A 19,926-nucleotide genomic window follows, 5' to 3' on the forward strand; every position below is an offset into this window, starting at 1 on the left:
TGTTATTACAACGTTATTTAGAGTTCATGTCATTGAGTATCTTCTTTGTTGGTTGAGCAGATAAACAGAATTCCATGTGGACCCGTCACTCTGCCTTCCTTGCGATAAGACGGACGGTCACTAAATTTACTCTAAGATTCTGTGGATGTGTCTCACTTTCAGTGAAGTCCTTTCATTTCGGATGGAATATCACCTTGGATTTTCACAATGTACCTATGTTATTAGTAACATTTAGTGGAATGCGACGTCTGCTGATACAAGATTTTCCTAACGAATGGTTTAACGATGATTGTGTCCAAAACTGCTGCTGAAATTCACAACTTCCAATTTCTCCCTTTGCATGTGTTCAGTTTTCCCTAATGCATTACTTCCCAAAATCGTGCTCGTCCTAAACCCCTGACAGCTATGTTGCGCAGCATGTTAGGGAAAACGACCCTTAATTAACGGTATGTGTAAAATTAGTCATCTCGCCGAAGAATGCCGAGCGCTGAGGTTTCTCATTGTCCACCTCGGGACCGGGGTTATCAGCCTCTCATCTCGGTGGATCTCAAGCATTCCGTCATGTTGCTTTTCTATGCGTCAGCCATTGGGGAAATACTAGCAGATCGGTGATACAGATGATCGGTGGCGGCAATGGCTGAACAGTTGGAGATATTTTTTTTTGTGGTTCATGGATCGGAAGGCGTAGAAAAAATAGGATCTCCGAAAAAGGACCACGTGTAATTGAGTCGTTTACGAAGTCCAAAAATTGCAACTCATTGGATGAATGCGTTAGATGAAAAGGAAGGATAAAATACGAAGAAAATTAGCTTCTCCATTCAGTCATTCTTTGATGACTTTAAATCACGAAAACGTGAAAGTTGCCGCCCATTTTTCATGACTGGGTGACGTCATTGGTATATCATTCAATCGCTCATCGAATTTTCATCTAGGGTTGCAGTCGCTCATAGAGTGTAAACAAAAACGAATCACGTGAGGCCCAGGCACAAGGCTCAGGAGTATCTGGGAAGCCACTCGGTATGATCTCGTGACGTATCTTATGAGTTATCTGTGAAAGGGTTAAACTCGGCTATGTTTCGTCGTAAATGGCTGAAGAAGTGAGCGACGGACCCAAAAACGGAAAAATTCGGATTTTTTTTCTTCAAATTACATCACAATCGACGAAAAAAATTGATGAAACAAGCCCATTCATCGATCATAACAAATCTGCTCTCTTACCACAAGCATGATTATTGATTAATACATGTAGCGAAGCGATTATTTGAATTGCGAAAACTTAAATTTTTTTATGCCATGCATAGCTTTATCTTGCTTTATCCTTTAAATTGTTTTTCGGCGGCCCGGGATTTATCTCCATCGAAAGTGGTTAATTTAAACTCAGTATGTCATAAAAAATATAATCGACAAAATTAATTATTCCACAATACTATAATATTATACTTTGCTATTTTTTATGTGGAATTTTTAACACTGCAATTTAACGTATTTTAGCTTATGCTTTCATATTTTAAATTAAAAATTCAAGTAATAAATGAAAATACGTTAAAAACTAACACGAAATAAATATCAAATGCTGAAGTTTGATACATAATATGAATATGTGTAAAAAAAAAACGTTGTCATTACTTATGTCGTTTTTGTTTATGTAGTTTGTGAGTTGATTTCACAAGTTGAATGATCAAATTAGAACTTCCTGGTAATTTAAATTTAGAAGTGGCTATGACCTTTAATTTCAATCACGTTTTATTTACTGTCTGTGCCAATTCTGGGAAATACTAAGAGTCATGACGATACTCTTCTCATTGAATACTATCCTACGTTTTAGTAATATAGTAATTTGGTTTGCCTAATATTATGAAAAAACATAAAGGGTGTAAAGCTTAAATTTCAAAGTTTAAAGGGTTTAAGAAAAGGAAAGTCCAATAGTTTTCTAAAAGTATATTTTTTCCACTTATTAAATTTTCGTACTTATATTTTAGCCAAATTGCTTTCGGCTTTTCTCAGGATAGAATAATGCTTGGCAAATCATTTTCCTTATGGGTAATGCACTGATGATTTTTTAAATCATCTTTATTGAGCACATTGTTTACAGAAGTTTTGAATTGCACATAAATATTCTACTCATTTCACAAGTCAATGATTTGGTTTTAAGTGCCACTTCGAAGAAGTCTTTCACATTCGTGATATGCAAAAATTCTCAATATTAGTCTTCTCTAATTTCAATGAAATGGAAACATGCTTATGTTCTTGTTCTATTTTTCACCTTAAAAATATCAAAAGATGATGATGGTAGTGTTGCTTTTTCCAGCATGATTTAAAAAAGTAAAGTTTTACGTCCTTAGTTTTTGTAAAAAATTTTAGTTTTTTTTTTGTTGTCCTTAGTTTTTATGAAATATCTCATCTTCTTTTATCTAGGGGAAATAAGAGAGGAGAAAATACATGATACTGTATATCAAACGAACTTTCAATTACAAATTTACAATTTACAATTCAAAAATACGAGTTTCAGAATGGGTATTTTTTCTCAATTGCATTTTATTTATTTAAAAGGCATGAACTTCTAAATATTCCCTTACCTATTAGACCAAGGCTAAAAGGATTTTCATATATATACAGCAAGGTGTTATCGTCGTTTTCTGCTCTCAGCTTCCATGTGTTTCTGTCATTACAACCCTCTTTTCTCATTCCTCTTGCTCTCTGCATTCCTTGTTACCAGCTCACTCTTGGTCTTCCTCTTAATAGTTTTACCGAAAGTCTGTTATCCAATATTTGCTTGGGCCATGTAATGCCATGCATTTGCTAAACCAGAGTAGTTACTTCCTTTTTACCTCGTCAACTAGATATTTTTTTCAGTCCCATAATCTTCGTTATGGAATCATTTCTAGCCTTATCAATTATAAGGAAATTTCAATCATGACGTATTTGTTGTTTTGTATCGGAGTGTATTTGCGATTGCGTCAAAAATATTGCGAAAAATTCCTTACGTTTCCTATTTCTGCCTTTGCATGTGTTCAGTCTCACATGGAAATTACTTATCAAAATCATGCCTCCTTTCGCCGGTCGAATATGGTGGACCTTCCGAGAAGGGAGGAGAGGCATCGCTTCAAGGGTGGGGGTAGTCTCTCCGCACGAGGCTCCTTCCTGCCCTCTTCCAATGGGTGCTACCCCAGCGCCATCATCCGCTATATAAACGTCGGTTACCGCCGAGGTTGCGGTCTTGCCGCCTTGAAGCATGGCGAAGTGGATCGTTTTAGCGCTCGTGGCGCTTACGGCGCTGAAAGACGCAGCAACAGGTAAGTGGGAGTAAGACTGTTTTTTTCCCCTCTGTCAGGACTCTCCCAGTATAACTCCATTCTCGGTGAAATAATTGTGCGTGAAACAGTGAATTAAATTATGTTTCTGTGGACCGAGTTGTTGGTGGAAGATCTATTAGGGTGCTCCAAGTATTGAAGTGTAAGCGCAGATGCTGTGGTTGCTCTTCAGTATTTTCCAGTTATTTTATTGTGTTATCAGTTGAACAAAAGTTTTTATTTCAGTTTTTGTGAACTAGGGAGGGATGATGAATGTGGGAGGGTGGAGATACTGGGGTGATTCGCTAAATGCCGTATTCAAACCTACCCGATCCGGTGGAACGCTTGAATAATATATTAAATCGAAGTCTGGACCAAAAGTTTGGGCCGTAACGTTATAGTCCAGTGATAAGTTATCTATTTCCTATTAGTACAGTATTAGGGAGTGTTATTAAGGGAGAGAAGACTATCAAATCCCTATCTTCGTTCGGATGACCTCTGGAAGCGTAGTTGAATTATAACTTTTGAATAATATAATAACTAGAGCAGTTTGCGATCTTTGAATAATGATTGCGATCACGTGGTATAAATTTCGTGATATTTATTAAAATAAAAGCCTCGGGAACTTCTTTGTTGAATTTTGAAAGTAAGTTTTTTGGCCCTAGGAAAAGGAAGTGAAAATTCTATGGAGATAGAATCTATGTTCACGACTGAAAATCTAGTTTTTGGTTATCATTTTTGTCTCCATGCTATAGGTTGTGTTGGCAGCAAAACTTTTTTTTTCGAATTTCTGCTTATACCTAGATTCACGTGTGTCGGAGTATTTCGAAATGATTCATAACTTTCTCTCATTCGGTCGTATTTTGTCTTTTTTCGCGACGAATCACTCGTTTACAACTTGCGTTATCCACTCGAAATTTTCAGCGTTAATATAGAAGACCTTTTTCAGATTTTGCGTGCATCTCAAGTATAAACATTTTGCGTATGTGGAAGTATTGAGGTAAATTTTTCAAAGTTCAGCTCCAAGAAAATGTCGACTTCGGTTTATTTTATGCTCCCTGGAAATTCTAAAGTGATAGCAGAAACTTTTACGGGTAATTCGCCTCGAAAATAGATCGGTCGAGTGGGATTGATGCGTACACTTATCTGGAAAGTTAATTAATTATTTGAGGAAGTGATCAATATGTTATTCATAAGTATATGTCCTGTTGTTTTGTAATGCAAGAATTCTTGCCGCTGTAATTATATGAACATTGTCGTTGGCGTTGTATTTTCAAACTTTTCTGGGGCGGTTGGAACGGGCCGCGGTAACCAACCCTCCTGCTGGTCGGCGTTGAAGAGTTGGCTCAAATCCGCTTATTTAGCCAATAAAGGAGCGTTTGAGAGTTGAATTGGAAGGGTTCTATCCTCCACAATTGCAGGTACTTGAGGTCGCCAAAGTTTTATTTTACAGACAGCATCCTCATGGCATTATTTTGTGCGTGAATTTCACCTTCCATTTCCTTCTTTGATTTACGCATTTCTAAATATTAGTGAATCGAGTGCAGCTAAGTGAGTGTGACCTATAGTGATTTTACCGTGTTCTGGAATGACTTACAAAAGAATAAATTACGTTTTTGGTATCATTTTGAGCAAGTACCGGATATTAAGTCCCATTCCCTAAAATATGATACTTTTCAGGAATGAAGAATCGAATTTCATGTGATATCAGTGAAAAACAAAAGTGGTTAACTACTCCAAACTTGAATTGAAGGAAAAAATAACTTTTTTTATTAAAAATCCATCACCAGGTATCGCTTCGCGTTGTTGAGGTGAAGAGTGTTAGAGCCCAGTGTGATGTATTGGTTATATTCCACCATATTTTATTGGGTTCCTTCAGAAGTTTTGGACTTCAAGGAAATGCTATCTTGAATGGTGCTCAGGGGTGGATCATGGTCGTTGTTTCAAGGGTGAGGAGGTATATTACTTTGGTGTTTGGTTGGGTACATTCATTAAACTGTAATTTGGGTTCATTACTTTTCATGGCCCCTTATTGGCATTCCACCCCTCTAAGCGATAATACGCCAGTGGTCTAATGTGCATAAACATGCGGATTTTTGATATTCATAATTAATTTTTAAACATTGCTCGTGAATCTGGCGAAATAAACTTTCATCGGAGAGCCATCTTGAATATAAACGTAATATCGACTTTTACAAGTAGCGGATCAAATGGAGGGATCACCACATTTTTTTTATCCCTGAGAAAGAAAAAAATGTTTCCAAAACGTTGAAAAGGAATATATATATTTAATGGAGGGCTTATTATTTTTGAAATAACCCAAAAAATGAGAATAATTATGAAATCTATAAGATCTTATGTGTGATTGGTCACTCAAGCATTTATTTGAAGAAGTAAAAAGTGCGTGCTCATGTCTAGCTTTAAGCCTTGTATTGCATCTCTGAAGATTCATAAATTGTAAAGTAAGGTGATTTGACGCAGGCCATTAATACGTCTAAGGGTGTAGATCCTTTTATCTTGACAAGAGTGCTTGATGAATGATGAATTGATTTAATTCAGGATACTTTCACGCTCATTTATTGCTAAAAATGTCTTTCTTTCTGTGTTAGGGTTAATGTATTGGTCAGCTACTGCCCTCCTCTCGTGGGAGACTTTCGTTGAAGTGTCGGTAATGGTCAACGTGATTCATTGACGTCAGATCTCTAATGCGATGCATAAGCTTAGTGTCACCGCGGTGTTTTACTAAGGTAACTCATCAGTATTACTCGGGAGTGAGTTTCTCAATTCAATCAAGGTTTTGGTGTGGTACCTGAGGTGCAGACATCTTATCCGAAGAATACTTTGAATACTGGATGTACTCTCGTGAGATTAGGTTTACCTTAAGGGGGATAACGCATCATCTACGCTCGACCGTTCGTATTTTGCCTTGATTTTTTGACGCATTACTTGTTAATTATGGAGAAGAGTGGATAAAGTGAAGTGGTTGGAAAGGAAGTGCAAAGAAAAATTCATGATGACCTAGACGCGGAGGGCTGGGAGAGGAAAGTTTTAGAGGAGATACGGAGGAGACAGAGGGTGTGAATGGAGCGAGTGAAATTATTTTAAGAGCCTGTTAGGGGGAAAATGTCAGGAAGAAGGTGGAGGAAGAGAATAGGAATGAAGGAGAGAACGAAAGGGAATATGCATAACTGGGAAGTGATGGGGTAAGTTGAAATTGTTGATGGGGACAATTGAGGTTATTAAAAAAATGCTCCTACTTTATCCATTAGAATACCTTTAATAACAATCAGTGGACCATTTAATTTTCAACTATGTCTCAAATGTGAAAATTTTATCGTGAATAAAATACTGAGGTCTAATTTATAAAACAGAATTTTGCGTAGTTAATGTATTGACTTCGGCCTTCTTCATATGCTCTGAAAATTTGAAGGTGATAGGGTGAATTTTAAGTTAGAAATATGCCAGGAAATTACATATGTATATTGTCCGAGCGGATATTATCCATACTCGTAAGAAAAGCTGTTCCCTCTTTGGGCTATGAAGTTAAACTGTGATCTTTCATAAGAGTCACCACTTATGTGAAGTATAATGTTATGCCAACTTTGTTTTTTCTACTCCATTTATCAGAATCGCTCTGTTATATACTTGCTACAATATGTTGCATAGCACTCATGCTTTCAGTTTTATTTGTATAGCTATATCCAGGGCTAACCAATAAAGTTGCGGGAACTCGTGAGCAGTGCGGTTGGCTAATTTACGCGGAGTGATTAGTAGTTTTGAAAACCGTTCGCATGATGAGATAGTTGGTCCTTATTTGAATTGGACAAGCTATCTTCTGAGTTTAATTATTATATCACGTATGGTCTTCTTGATAGCTGGGCAGTAACAGCCCAGAAGACCTGCGCTGCCCAGAAGACCTATTAAGAAGACCTGCGCTGGCCTGACTGAACGCTTTGAACGAGAATCTGTGCTTATGCCATTAAGACTGGTTGACGACGCGTCGGCATGGCCGTCGCGACGGCTTCGCTTCAACTCTGCTAGATTGTCATATATGCCGTCATGTAGTTTCGTAGCTGTGGTCAGCCTGGTCCTCAGGCACCCCAATATTATAATATGGTGCTCTACAAACAATTTGGATCGTCATCTGTGTTTGTGATAATATATCCTTTGATTTTAGTTTCCCCCTTTCAATTAGTAACGTACTAATATATGTATCGCGTTACCTAAAATGTTTGATATGTTCGAACATTTTCGAATTTTTCATGCGTTGCTTTATACTTCGTAATTATTCGAATTTTTCTGTACGCTAATTTCTAGAATGTATTCGAGGAATGGACGAACGTATGTATGCCTTGTGGCAATTTGATCAATCTACTTCAGACTGGAGCAGTTAGATTTATGCGTTCCCCTCGTATTTCTCTTCTAGAAATATGTACCTATAATATATGGTTATTCTTATGCTTTCTCAGTTATATTATTTTTGAAAACGCTCTTGGACTTACGAACTTTGCCAGATACGCAGATGAACGTTTCGATCCGATTTATTATATTAGTGTGAGGCAAGCAATAATACGTAATGAGGCTATTCAATGACAATTGCACCTATTTGAACCATTGGTTATGATGTTGTACTCTGAATTCGATTGGATGTGCATCTTGACGGAACGAAGTAAATGAACCACTATTTTAGGTCTTCTGCCCCCGAGATTTCATTGTAACATTTTATTTAACGCCCGGCCCATTGTTCATGGAGTGTACTCCACTATTTACATAATTAGGGGTCGGGCGTCCTCTACACAATTCTTTTACAATCAATTGTAGACTGATAATTTTATAGTCAATGCTTTTTTATTGTTTTACATTCAGGTGTAATGATTGGACCAAAAGTCATAAATTTAATCGCTTCATGCTATTTTTAATCCGCCGCTTCAGTTGAACTTGTAGTTGCCCCAGCTAAATCCAGTAATATCGAATACTCCTACTATAAATTTCCTGCGTTACGCTACTAGTCAACCGAAAGAGAACACGTACCTTTTTTTTTAATTTTCATACTGATTATTAGAATGAAACATGATTTAATTGACCAACTACCAGTTAACGATGAACTTCGCATAGCAAGAAATATTTACTAAATTTTACGATATATCTTCAATGCCGGACTTATTTTTATAACTTTAACAATTCCTTTAATTAAATTGTTGGTTTATAAGTTTTGTTGTTGCCTCGTATTTTGATTATTTTTATTTGACTGTAATTGGAAAATGGAATCATAAATGTCACCAGATCAATTGCTATCGTAAATCTTAACCTCATTAGTTCAATGTTTTTGGAAGTACCATTAAGAATTGATGATCTATTAGCTCGCTATTTTCGAGAAATGTTTATAATCAGGAACGTAGCTGATTCTTATCCATCCATCATTTTTTCTCGCGTTGGACAGCGATTATTAAATTCATCGCGGACGCTTCAGTCTGGAGTAGTATAATTGAGTGTCTGTGGACGAGATTTGAGTGTCAAATGCCGCGTATCCCAGCCGTTGACATTCGCTCCGTAGACCTTGACATTGATCTTGATGATCGATTGTAGGCCGAGGATGATAAGTGGTATCATGGGAAGAGAAAGAGAGGTTGAAGTTCAAAACTGAATGGCGACTCGGCAAATTGATAAGCGGTGCAGTGCGCGCTAAAGGCCGGGAGAGACTGACCAGGGTCACATGAGGTTGTATCCAGGGTCAACTAAGGTTGTATCTAAGGAGATGAATTAGCGTGATGAAATTGAAGTAAATTGTCTTCTTTCATCTTTTCTTTTGCGAAATTCCCCCAAGTTGGTCGCAGAAATTCCTCGTTGTGAGCCCTTTCCAAAGGTGACAATTTATGGTTTTTTGACCAAAAACTTGTAGCTTTCATTGTATTCAAGCTACCATCTATAATCGTATATCGGATTATAAACTGTCGCATTTTGTAACACGATAAAGTTAAAAATGCTAACGCATGCTATTTACAATACCGAAAGTCTTACAAAATTTGGAATTGAGTTTTTTCTATTTTATGGTTTCTTATCGGTCGTCGTTAAAGTTTGACGTGCATGGTTTTTTTTGTATCGTCAATGATTTGAATAGGGTGTCTAATTCACATTAATGACCGTTGTTTGCCTTTTTTCCATTAAAGTCGGAGTATATGGTGTAATTAGTTGTACTTTACGGCGTATTGCTTCCACCAAAGTGTTTGAGATTTAAGTCGTGATATTTTATCGAATGTTATGGAAATTTTACCCAAATACTTCAAATTATTGAATATATACTTTACTCTTATTTAATTGGTCTGATTTTCTGATTCATTTGTTTTTCTTAATAACTTACGGAGTCACCTTTACAATTTCATGGTATTTCATAATTATCCGTGGAGAATGTGCACATGTTTCACTAGTATAAAAATTTCACCCTAACACACTAAAGTAAAATTTTCATATTAGATATACGGGTGAAAGTCTCCATCGATTCCGACATTTCGACACGCCTTGAAGAAAAATCCGACTCTGTTTTCGAAACGTCGGCATCAATGGAGACTTTCACCCGGTGGACAGCTCGAGTTCAACCACAATACGGTCAAATGTTTGAGGAGGATTACTCATTTAAAATTGGAATAAATGAGAAATAAGACCGGTCAATCGTGGGTTCTACGTCTACATCCTTCTTTCATGGGTGCGGATTAAGATTCTGATAATTGTGAGGGGTGATATTAGGATATTGCGTTACGGGTAACCACAATTCGTTTCTTTGATTTTCAGATAATTTTTTAGCGAAATATAACTTATAGCTAGTGTACAAACGCATTTCCGTTGTAAGCGGTAACACCCCGTTCGGTTTAACTGCTTCTAATTGCATCACCTATAAAGTATGAATGTGGAAATCAATCTTTCGCATTGAGTTTCGGTTGAAAGTAAAATATGTTACGCTTTTTATAAATACGTGAAGGATTGGGGATAGGTGCGAGCCTTGCCACTCTTTCATCTTGATAAAAGCTGGTGAGGCGAATAGGCTTTTAATGTTATGGGCTTATAGAAGTTACGTTGGCAGTTTAGGTAGAATGATATTATTCCGTGTTAATCGTCGAGGACGCATCCCACCCTTTTGACCGATCGTATTTTGATATTTTTCGGGACAAAATCCTCGTTTACAAATTATGTTTTCGAATGGAAATTTTACGGCATATCGAGTAGATCTTTTTCAATATATGTATGTATTTCGCATTTAAAATGTATACATCTGAGGAAATAATGTTGTTAAATGTTGAACTATGACGTACAGACAGGACCGGAACTGGCAGTTATTTCATGGGGGGGGGGGGGCAAAGGTCAGTTTAATAATTTATAAATTAATGATTATTGGTAGCCCTGGATCAGTAAACCTTCGTCATTTTTACGAAGGCTCAAAGTAATATTCCAAATTTTGTGAAAATGCATGTTATAATAAGAAATTGCGTATTTTATGGTATACTTTTCCCTTGCACCTTACATCATAATTTTTTTACAAATCATAGGAAAAAGAATTATTAAAAAAATATTTTCAATGAAAGATATGTGGCTTATATTGTAAAGTATACGTTAACAATAATAAAGCTTTAAAGTCAATCGATAAATAATTTAGTTTTTAGAGAAAAAGTTAATTGATTGTTTAAAAATACTTCATTGATAATTTTAAAAAGTTAATTGATTTTAAGCGCAAAAATAACGTCATTGGAGGGTTAAAAAAATAGTGTTGTTAAAATGACGAAGGTTCAGTGACCACGTGACTCTGAGCCACGTTTAGTAATCTATAATTAAATGATTTTATACGGAAAACGAATTAGCTTTTTCTAATTAACTTCTCAAATTTTACCGCCCCTGAAATTGCCGCCCGGGGCACATGCAACCTCTGCCCCACCCTAGTTTCGGGCCTGGGTTCAGACTAAATTTTACTAAAAGGATCGCGTAAGATTTCAACAAGAAACGCGTTTTTAACGAGAAATGCGAAAACTACGAGTGGAATGGGATTGATGCGTTCTCCTCATTGAATTGCCTTCCTGAAAGGTGTAGAAATAACTACTCAAATCAAACAACGGCAGCAGACGTTTGAGTGCTTGGGAAAATGAGACCTTGAAAACTGATGTATTTTGCTGCAGATTATAGATACCATTGAAATACGAAAGGTTTACACGGATAGTGCGTCAACTACCGGTTATTTTGCCGTAACAAAGACGGGAAACATGAGGACACGTCGTCGCACGTAGTTTTTGGCTGGAATTTTTGTCTGGGAAATGCGGTGAAAGTGATTATAACTTACACTGGCCGTATGTACGCTGCACCCCTGTAAACCATAATGGTTGCCACAACGTTGCAGCAACGTCTCACGGCAACCAACTGGGAGTTCCATGCAACGTTGTGACAACGTCTTATTTACTGCCAAACGTCCTCCGTACTACGTTTTCACAACGTCTTCACAACATCTTTGCAACGTGACACGTAACATGATTGCAACCTGCCTGCAACCTTCTGTAAACCATATAGGTTGCCACAACGTTGCAGCTACGTCTCACGTCAACCAATTTACTGCCAAAATTTAATCCTTACTACATTTTCACAAATCTTCGCCACCAGAAGCGTAACGTGATGCAACCTTTAATAAATAATACTTTAAATTGTGTCGTTTCAAAGGAAATTTTTTTATTATTCCTTATTTACAATTTGTTTTCCTTTCCTCCACCCTCTGATGCCTTGACTCAGTGTGCCTGAACCTGTCAATTGCCTTCTCCTTTATGTGCTTATGGCCATATTCCTTTAATGTGGGCTTGCAACGGAAAGCATCTGAAATTAAATTTTAGTAAGGATTTTAGACACAAGTAGTTTTATTGAACAGTTCCCATTTTGAAATAATTTTATATGCACAACATACCAATAATACAGGCACACGTTCTGGTGGCACAGAACTGGATTTTTTTAGTGTTCATTTTGGAATGGCCGAAAAATGAAAATCTCCGACCAAGGTTATTGGTAAATAGGTGGTATAACATGCCGAAAACACCCTCAGTAATGTTATTCCGACCTCGTCTGCATAACTCTACAGTCTGAAAAATCAGAGGAATTTTTACAACACAAAAAAAACTCACAAATAGCTACTTATAAAAGCCCATCAAACAAATGACACTCAAAAGTTTTATTTTACCAGAGCTGCGTGGAATGGCTTTTTGAGGAGTTCCACCTCCAGGGCATCAAATTCTTCCATTGTATCCATGGGGAATTTCCAGGTCAATAATAAGTCGTTGTCACTTTCATCTGGCATCTGGCAGTTCGACTTAGCTCTTTTCAAAGCCCGAATTTCCTTTAAAATTTCCAGCTGCGTCTTCTCAATTCTCTTTAAATACTGAAGAAGGTCTTCAGAAATAACTATGGGACCAGAAGAAGTTTACATTACTAAAAAATATGTATAATGTACTTTTCATCTTATTATAAAGGTGAGAAGTAAATTGACTATAATATAATTAAGACAGTAGTTTTTATAGGGCTATTTTTAAATAGATGCACATAACCAATAAGATGTGATGGTCAGCTGATGAAATCAGCAGGATTAGTATTGCACTTGCCACCTAGGTCAGAGCCCACAAATTTGGACTTTCTATGAGGCAAGAGTTGGCAAATTACTTCATATGAAATGACAAACAAGGGTTTGAGACACGAGCTTGGCTGCATATACTTAGTCATTTTCTTGAGCGATTCTATTATCATTACTGTCATTACATGAGATCTTGAAATGACCTCGATAATTAAGGCGTAAGCAGTTAATTTTCCCACAAAATCCACCTGATAAATTTAAGGCTGGAGAGTGGTTTCTTTACTTTAGAGAAATAAAAGTTTAGTCCAAATGTTAATGAAATAAGCAAGCACAACAATAATTGAATGTCATTCAAAGAAAACGGAAATTATCTCATGATATTTTTTAGAACAGCCAATCTTGAAAATCATAGGAATGGTAATAAAAATAATCGAATGCTAGGGTTGTATTGAAAGGGAGAGTACTAACCTTGAATACAACCCAAGAGACTAGAGAGCATAATTCAATTCTGGGCGCTGGACAGCACAAAATAACAAAAGTAATGTCCTTGCAAGAATTTCAACAAAATGCAAAGATGGATTGCTGATAGCTCTCAAGGAAAATACCTAAGCTACTGACATATGTTGGTCTCATTGAAGTATTTAATTAATAGAAATTTGAAAACTTTACTTACAGCTTAGAGCCAAATGAATGTGTGTCTGTCCAAACTTTATGTTCCCTTTAAGGCCTTCCAATAAATAATATTTTGCAATATCATCTAAGAATGATGCTCTCAACCCACGCCTTGTTGCATCTGGTGGAGTAGAACCCCCAACTCTTTTCAAAAAATCAATCTGAAATAAAAATTATTATATTAGGGATAATTCATTGAACCAAAGGCTGTACACATCCACTATGACAATTTTACATGAAGAATACTGGGTGTCCCATTTATCTTGATCACCCGAAATAACTTTTTGTCCAGATGGAAATTCAAAAATGTGTCGAGCAAATGTTCATTAGCCGTCAGGGGGACATTAATTAGCATGATTGACTTCCTTGTAGCTTTATTATTTACAAAGATATGAACAGCGGTATGTCTTTTTAAAATGGCACCCTATATTTTTTATTTGGCAGTTCATTTCCTCTCCTAAAGACTTATTCAAAAATGTAGCACAGTGGACCATTAACATAAACACAGTGTTATGAAAAATGTCTGACTCAATAGCACTTAGTGCAGGAAGGCGGGTATTGGAACTACTCCACCAGTCATTCATAAAAAATATAGGGTGTCATTTAAAAAAGACATACCACTCTTCAAATCTTTGTAGAAACAAAGATACAAGGAAGGCAGTCATGCTGATTAATGTCCCCCTGAGGGCTTATGAACATTTGCTTGACACATTTTTGAACTTCCATCTGAACAAAAAGTTATTTCGGGTGGTCAAGATAAATGGGATACCCTGCATAATTGGAATCAAGATCAAACAGTCTGCTTGCTTAGAAGAAAACAATATTAGGGAGCCAACGCATCTCAAAGTCTTTGATCACTCTATTGAAAAGTGCTTCAAGCAAACATAAAGGAAGATGAATCTAAACCATTTCCTATACTGGGCTGGGTATTAATAATATTACCACAGATAAACTGATATTCACTTTATCATTATGGCCCAATGGTTTTATCCCTGAGTAATGTGCACAAATAGACTTGCATCCAACAAATCAAATCCCATTACTTATCCCCTCTTTAACAAAATCACAGTGACATCTTTAACTACAAAAAATTATCAAAAATGAGACACAAAATTGATTGAAATGTTTTCTTTTAATAACAATTACCTGATTGGAACTTTGATCCAAAACTTTTTACATCATCATGAAGATGTTTTTGACATGAAGCTACACTTAAACCCACTACACCTAAATGAAAAATAAACACTATAAAAAATGTAAATAACTTTAAATGACTCAATAAATAGTAAAGCCGAGAAGTTTTTCTTCATAATCCTCCCACACTACGGTGATGCAATGCGTCAAGCATTAAAATATATTTAAGTTTATGCATATGCAATGTTTTTCAATCCACAGAAGATGGATTGACTGAGCTGTCTCAGGAAGTGTGAGAAGGTTGAAAATATTAAGAATATGCTTCATTTAAAATAAAAAATGTTGCAATAAGCAACACTTCTACTTACCCAGATTCTGATGAAGGAAGCAAAAGTAGAACTTCAGCGGTTGATAAACTTTTGTTGGAGAAGTTTCGCAAACATAACACTACAAAATTACGTAAAACAGTAGATGATTGCCTAGGTGCTGGTGAAACAAGTAAAAGAAGAACTTAAGAGGCTGATATGCTTCGGCAGGATCAATTCCGCTCACGAAGAACACAACACAGTTCACGTAACATTATTAATGTGCACATGAATACGACAACGGCCATCAAACGGCCATGGCCGTTGGCATGTTGTTTTTCTCTCGATGGAAATCGACTATTAGTGGAATCGACCATCGATGGTATCCACAATCGATAGCTCGACATCGCGGGCGGGAGTCTAAATCTTGGTAGGCGAAAAATTAAGTTTCGCCTTATGACTTGAGGAATAAATCCCACTGGGAAATATATCTTTTTTGTATCATCGCCTTAGTAGATTAAAAAGCACGAGTGAAATCACATTTCGAAGAACATTCTTCTTTATGAAACGAGGAAAACTTATCATGGCAGGAATTTTTTTACATCTTAAGGGAATTGATTGATTTTTTAATTAATCTGCATTTCGTAGCACCCCAGGTGGACGGCGTTCTTGGGTGTTCCGAAAAGAAATGATGAAACACACTGTAACAACTGTGACTCAGTTATTACATACACAAAAGCCTACTGTCAAAATATATACCGCGAATATCCCACAATGGTTCGCAATGTCTCTGGGACGAAATAGGAATATAAGGGATCAAAATAGGATATTCCAGGAATATCCTCTGCTGTGTGGGTACCTATTCTTTTAGCTCAATATTTTCATATTTTAATGAATGAGGGAAAATTGTTGTAAGGACGTTGCAAAGCAACCTGTCTGCAACGTTGCAAAGAGACCTAAGTAGCTCTGCAACCTCGTGCAACCTGTCTGCAACGTTGCCAGGACGTTGCAAAGAGACCTCAACAGCCCTGCAACCTCTGCAACCTCGTGCAACCTGACTGCAACGTTGCTGCAACTCATTGTGTTTACAGGGACGCTTCCTAAATTTGCTTATTCGATGGATAGTTAGTTCTAGAAGTGTGCGCCGGCAACGGAAACTAGTCCTCGCCGCGGTGTCTACGCAAAGTCTGCTGAAAATTAGATCGTGGATCTCTCGGAATATGCTCAATATTTCATCATTTATATATCATTTCTTAATATTTCTCTTCTTTTTAAGTCTTGGAGCCCAAATTTTTTATCATTAGTGACCAATTCGCGCCAATTTTATAAATCATCGGCGATAAGGTCAGCGCACACAAAAAAAACAGCCCGCCACTATGGAACTTTTATTTCCGTTATTCCTTTAGAGTGAAGTATTAAGGGAATGCAAGATATTCATATTGCGTTTTAACCTGAGTGCAATTATTGCTCACTGACTTTCATTGCCACACAATTCAAGATCCCTACCTATCAGGCTCACATGAAAAGGGCAAGATATTTGATGGTTATCATTTCTGTGACTCGAAGTATTCTAAAAAAAATTGATTATCCACCAACAAAAGGAAATATCACTGTCGTGAAATTTTACTTAAAATGCTTTTTCTATTGGAAGCATATAAACATACTTGCTTTGCCGGTTGTAGCTTACAATATCTGATTTTTCATATTACCCATATAGTTTGTGAGCTCACTGTGTATTTTTTGCTTTGGTTGCAGTGGATGGGGTTGTTCTATTCAATTTTCGTTTCTAAACTTGTATTTTTCCATTTCAGACTCCCCCAGGCAATGCAGTAAAGGATGTGGAACTGGTATGTTTACTCTTAATCTTTACATCTTAATCTCTTAATTTTCTTATTAAGTCAGAGAGAGATGCATTTGAAAAACCAACAGCAAATAAAAAATCTCAAGATATATGTTTTTGTATCACTGGAGCTCACCTGGTCATTGCTTTTTGTTTTGGTATTTATCAAATTATCTAAGGCTCGTTTTTCGTATTTTGAGGAAAACTGAGAAAATTTCCAGAGCCAAATATATTAATATCAAAATATTTGTTGCTTTTTGGTTATAAATGTGTATGCATACAATGAATACTTATTGAAGACCAGAATGCATCATTATCCCCCCTAGACCAAGCCTTCTCCTCGTAGCCCTGCATTCCAATCTATTGCAGTCCTTTTCAATTCTTTGTACATTTGAAATTACATATTATGTACTTCCTTTATCATCTAGACATGTCTTTCTTAGCTTTCCTCTATTAGTAGAGGAAATTATAATCCTTCTATTTCATTTCATTAATGATTAGTGGGATTAGTGTTATCACTGCACCCTTTCTTCATTGCCCTTCAGTCAGTCTTTATTACCATCCATAACTAAGGAATAAAAGGGAAAATATGATGCATGCGTAACTGCCTACATTTCCATGTTTACAAGTTTTCACTGTGTGTGATGGGAATAAATTAATATAATATCCTAGCCATGCTGCAACCACCATTACTTAAAGAGATTTTGACTTCGGTAGGAGCTTTATGCTCCAAAAAAAGGCAACATTCAGGGCAGATCAAATTAATTTTTTAAATATTATAATTATGGCGTTTGAATATGAGTGCAATTATTGCTCACTGACCTTCATTGTCACACAATTCAAGTTGCCTATCAGGCTCGCATGAAAAGGCCAAGATATTTGATGGTTATCATTTCTGTGACTCATATTCTCTTTTCTTAACCTTTCAGCCCCTCAACATGACTTCAAGTTCAATGTGCAACCAGGACATACGTATGTGTACAACTTTGAGGCAACAACTGAAACGAGCGTACCAGGTGCCGCTGTAACCGGTGAAGATGAGAATGCCGGCGGACACAAGGCACCTGGAGGGCAGAGGTTGCATATAACTGGTCAGGCAGAATTGCATGCTGGTGCAAACTGCGATCACGTTATGCAGCTACTGCATGTCCAAGTGACTGGTGCCGATGGCAAGGTAGGTAAAATTGGAATAATACATGTTTGGTTTATCTCATCATCAACAATCGTGATGATCAATGAAAATTTTGATGTTTGTTATGATATCACATCAGATCTGCGTGGCTTTCTACTAAGGGGAATTCCTTGGTATTTCCTATAATTTTAGTGTTGCAGAAGAACTAAATACTTTGAACTTACAAAAAATCAGGTTGATTGTTAACGAGCTCAGTTTGTGGAAATGCATCGGTAGTAATGATACAAAGAGCTATAGTAATTTTTTACCCTTTTTTAATTTATTATGAGCAAATTAAATATTAAGTGAAAATTAAAAAGTGCTGAAAATTACTACAGTTGTTCGTATCATTATTACAAAAAATCTCTCTCTTCAGTCAGATTTGAAGGATAAAAGAACAGTGATTGGAATTCACTCTGCAAAATATGTGGGATGTTATTGTATGTGGGCATCTGAGTGGTTACTGTTGTAGCATAATTATGGAGATACAAAATTGATAGATGGAGACACAATTATGTAGATTGTGTTGCTTTTTGTAAATTTTGAGTCATTCTTTTGCATTAATTGTCATTTTATGTGATTCTTCCAGAAATTCCAAGATTTTGCCAGCTGTGAGAGACATCCTCTTGGTTTCTCGTGGAACAATGGTCGGCTTGGAACTGACGTTTGCGTTGAGGATGGTGATACCCCTGTGGATGTTAACGTAAAACGTGCAATTCTGTCACTTATGCAAGTGTCGAAAGTACAACCATCTGGATCTGCTAGCCTTCATGAGGTAGGTTTCGTAGGAATACCCCATGAAATACTTCCATTGTGTTGGTGTTGACCATTAATTGCAGTTGTATCCTATAGTTGAGAGATGTGTCAGGTCATAATAATGCCAGCCTGTCACAGAAATAATATAACTTGAGACACATCCAAATTTCTGTGTCTAGTTTTCTTTATGAAAATGTAAAGAAATCTTGAAAATTAAAGTTTGGGAAACTAACCAAATTTAAGGTACTAAAGTTCAGTATATTTAGGTGTTCCAGAAATTCAGCTTTTGTATTCATCTTGATTCCTGAAGTAATGCTTGCTTTAAAATTATGATTTGATTACTTTCCAATCAATGCATTAAATGTTAAAATTTTTGGTTTTATGGCTATGCCATCAGTAGTTTTTGTGCTTCCAAAAATTCATGTCCTAAATGTTATTTTGGTGGAACGTTTTGTTAGTGGTACCTGTTGTATGTCCTTCAGGCATCTTCTGCAGGAATTGTACAAAGTAAAGATACTCACTGTTCAGAGCAGAAATTTTTGTCACCTAACCAACCATCTGACTGTACATTCCTTGAAGTGAAGTGGATTAATGTTATCAATTGTTGCATATGGGTTTGCAGTATAATTAACTCCTTGCATGACCTTGTGAGTTATTTTATTTTTAATTAATCAAGTGGAATATATTTGGCTGGATTAGTTTTTACCTTTTATCAATCTTTCATTTTGGTACCATGGCTAGGTAATTTTGTAGAACAATCACATTGTTTTTATTTAGGTTGAAATGAGTGATTTATTATTCATGGTGATGAACAAATGTATCATCTGATTCTTGTGACATGAAGGAACTAGTGCAGTATTCTTTCGTCATCATCTGATCTACATCAAAACCAACAGAAAAATCTTGGTAATTTGATTCTCTGGTATGATTTTAATGTTCCTTTTTAATTTCAGACTGACATCTTTGGTGTCTGCCCAACAGATTTCACCTACCATGAAGAGGGTGATGTACTTAAGGTGACAAAGCGCAGAAACTTAAATCGCTGTGCACATCGTGAAGGCCTTCACAATAATTTCTTCTCCAGTTACTATGATGAACCTTCGGTAAGAATGTTTGTCTTTATAATGGTAGAACTTTCTCAATTGCATCATTTTAATTCTGCATTATAGCTA

General features: G+C 36.4%; 1 protein-coding gene and 1 long non-coding RNA gene across 4 annotated transcripts in view; one reads left to right on the plus strand and one right to left on the minus strand.

The window, feature by feature from the left end:
• Positions 1 to 1,961: 1,961 nt before the first annotated feature.
• On the minus strand, positions 1,962 to 2,959 carry LOC124167201. Its single transcript, XR_006866629.1, has 2 exons — positions 2,577 to 2,959; positions 1,962 to 2,411 (listed from the first exon to the last, which is right to left on the minus strand). It is a non-coding gene; the product is annotated as an uncharacterized LOC124167201 (long non-coding RNA).
• A 243-nt stretch (positions 2,960 to 3,202) lies between these two features.
• LOC124167249 (apolipophorins-like) overlaps positions 3,203 to 19,926 on the plus strand; it is a 336,308-nt gene continuing 319,584 nt past the window's right edge. For 2 of the 3 annotated variants that reach the window (XM_046545133.1, XM_046545134.1), the window contains exons 1-5: positions 3,203 to 3,293; positions 16,799 to 16,834; positions 17,757 to 18,001; positions 18,588 to 18,773; positions 19,708 to 19,857. In XM_046545133.1, the coding sequence (XP_046401089.1) occupies positions 3,233 to 3,293; positions 16,799 to 16,834; positions 17,757 to 18,001; positions 18,588 to 18,773; positions 19,708 to 19,857 (678 nt within the window). In that variant the 5' untranslated portion in view covers positions 3,203 to 3,232. The remainder of the gene's footprint in view (positions 3,294 to 16,798; positions 16,835 to 17,756; positions 18,002 to 18,587; positions 18,774 to 19,707; positions 19,858 to 19,926) is intronic. The other variant, XM_046545135.1, reaches the window with a different exon arrangement.

This window comes from Ischnura elegans, chromosome 10, assembly GCF_921293095.1.
Source record: "Ischnura elegans chromosome 10, ioIscEleg1.1, whole genome shotgun sequence".
Taxonomy (NCBI): domain Eukaryota; kingdom Metazoa; phylum Arthropoda; class Insecta; order Odonata; family Coenagrionidae; genus Ischnura; species Ischnura elegans.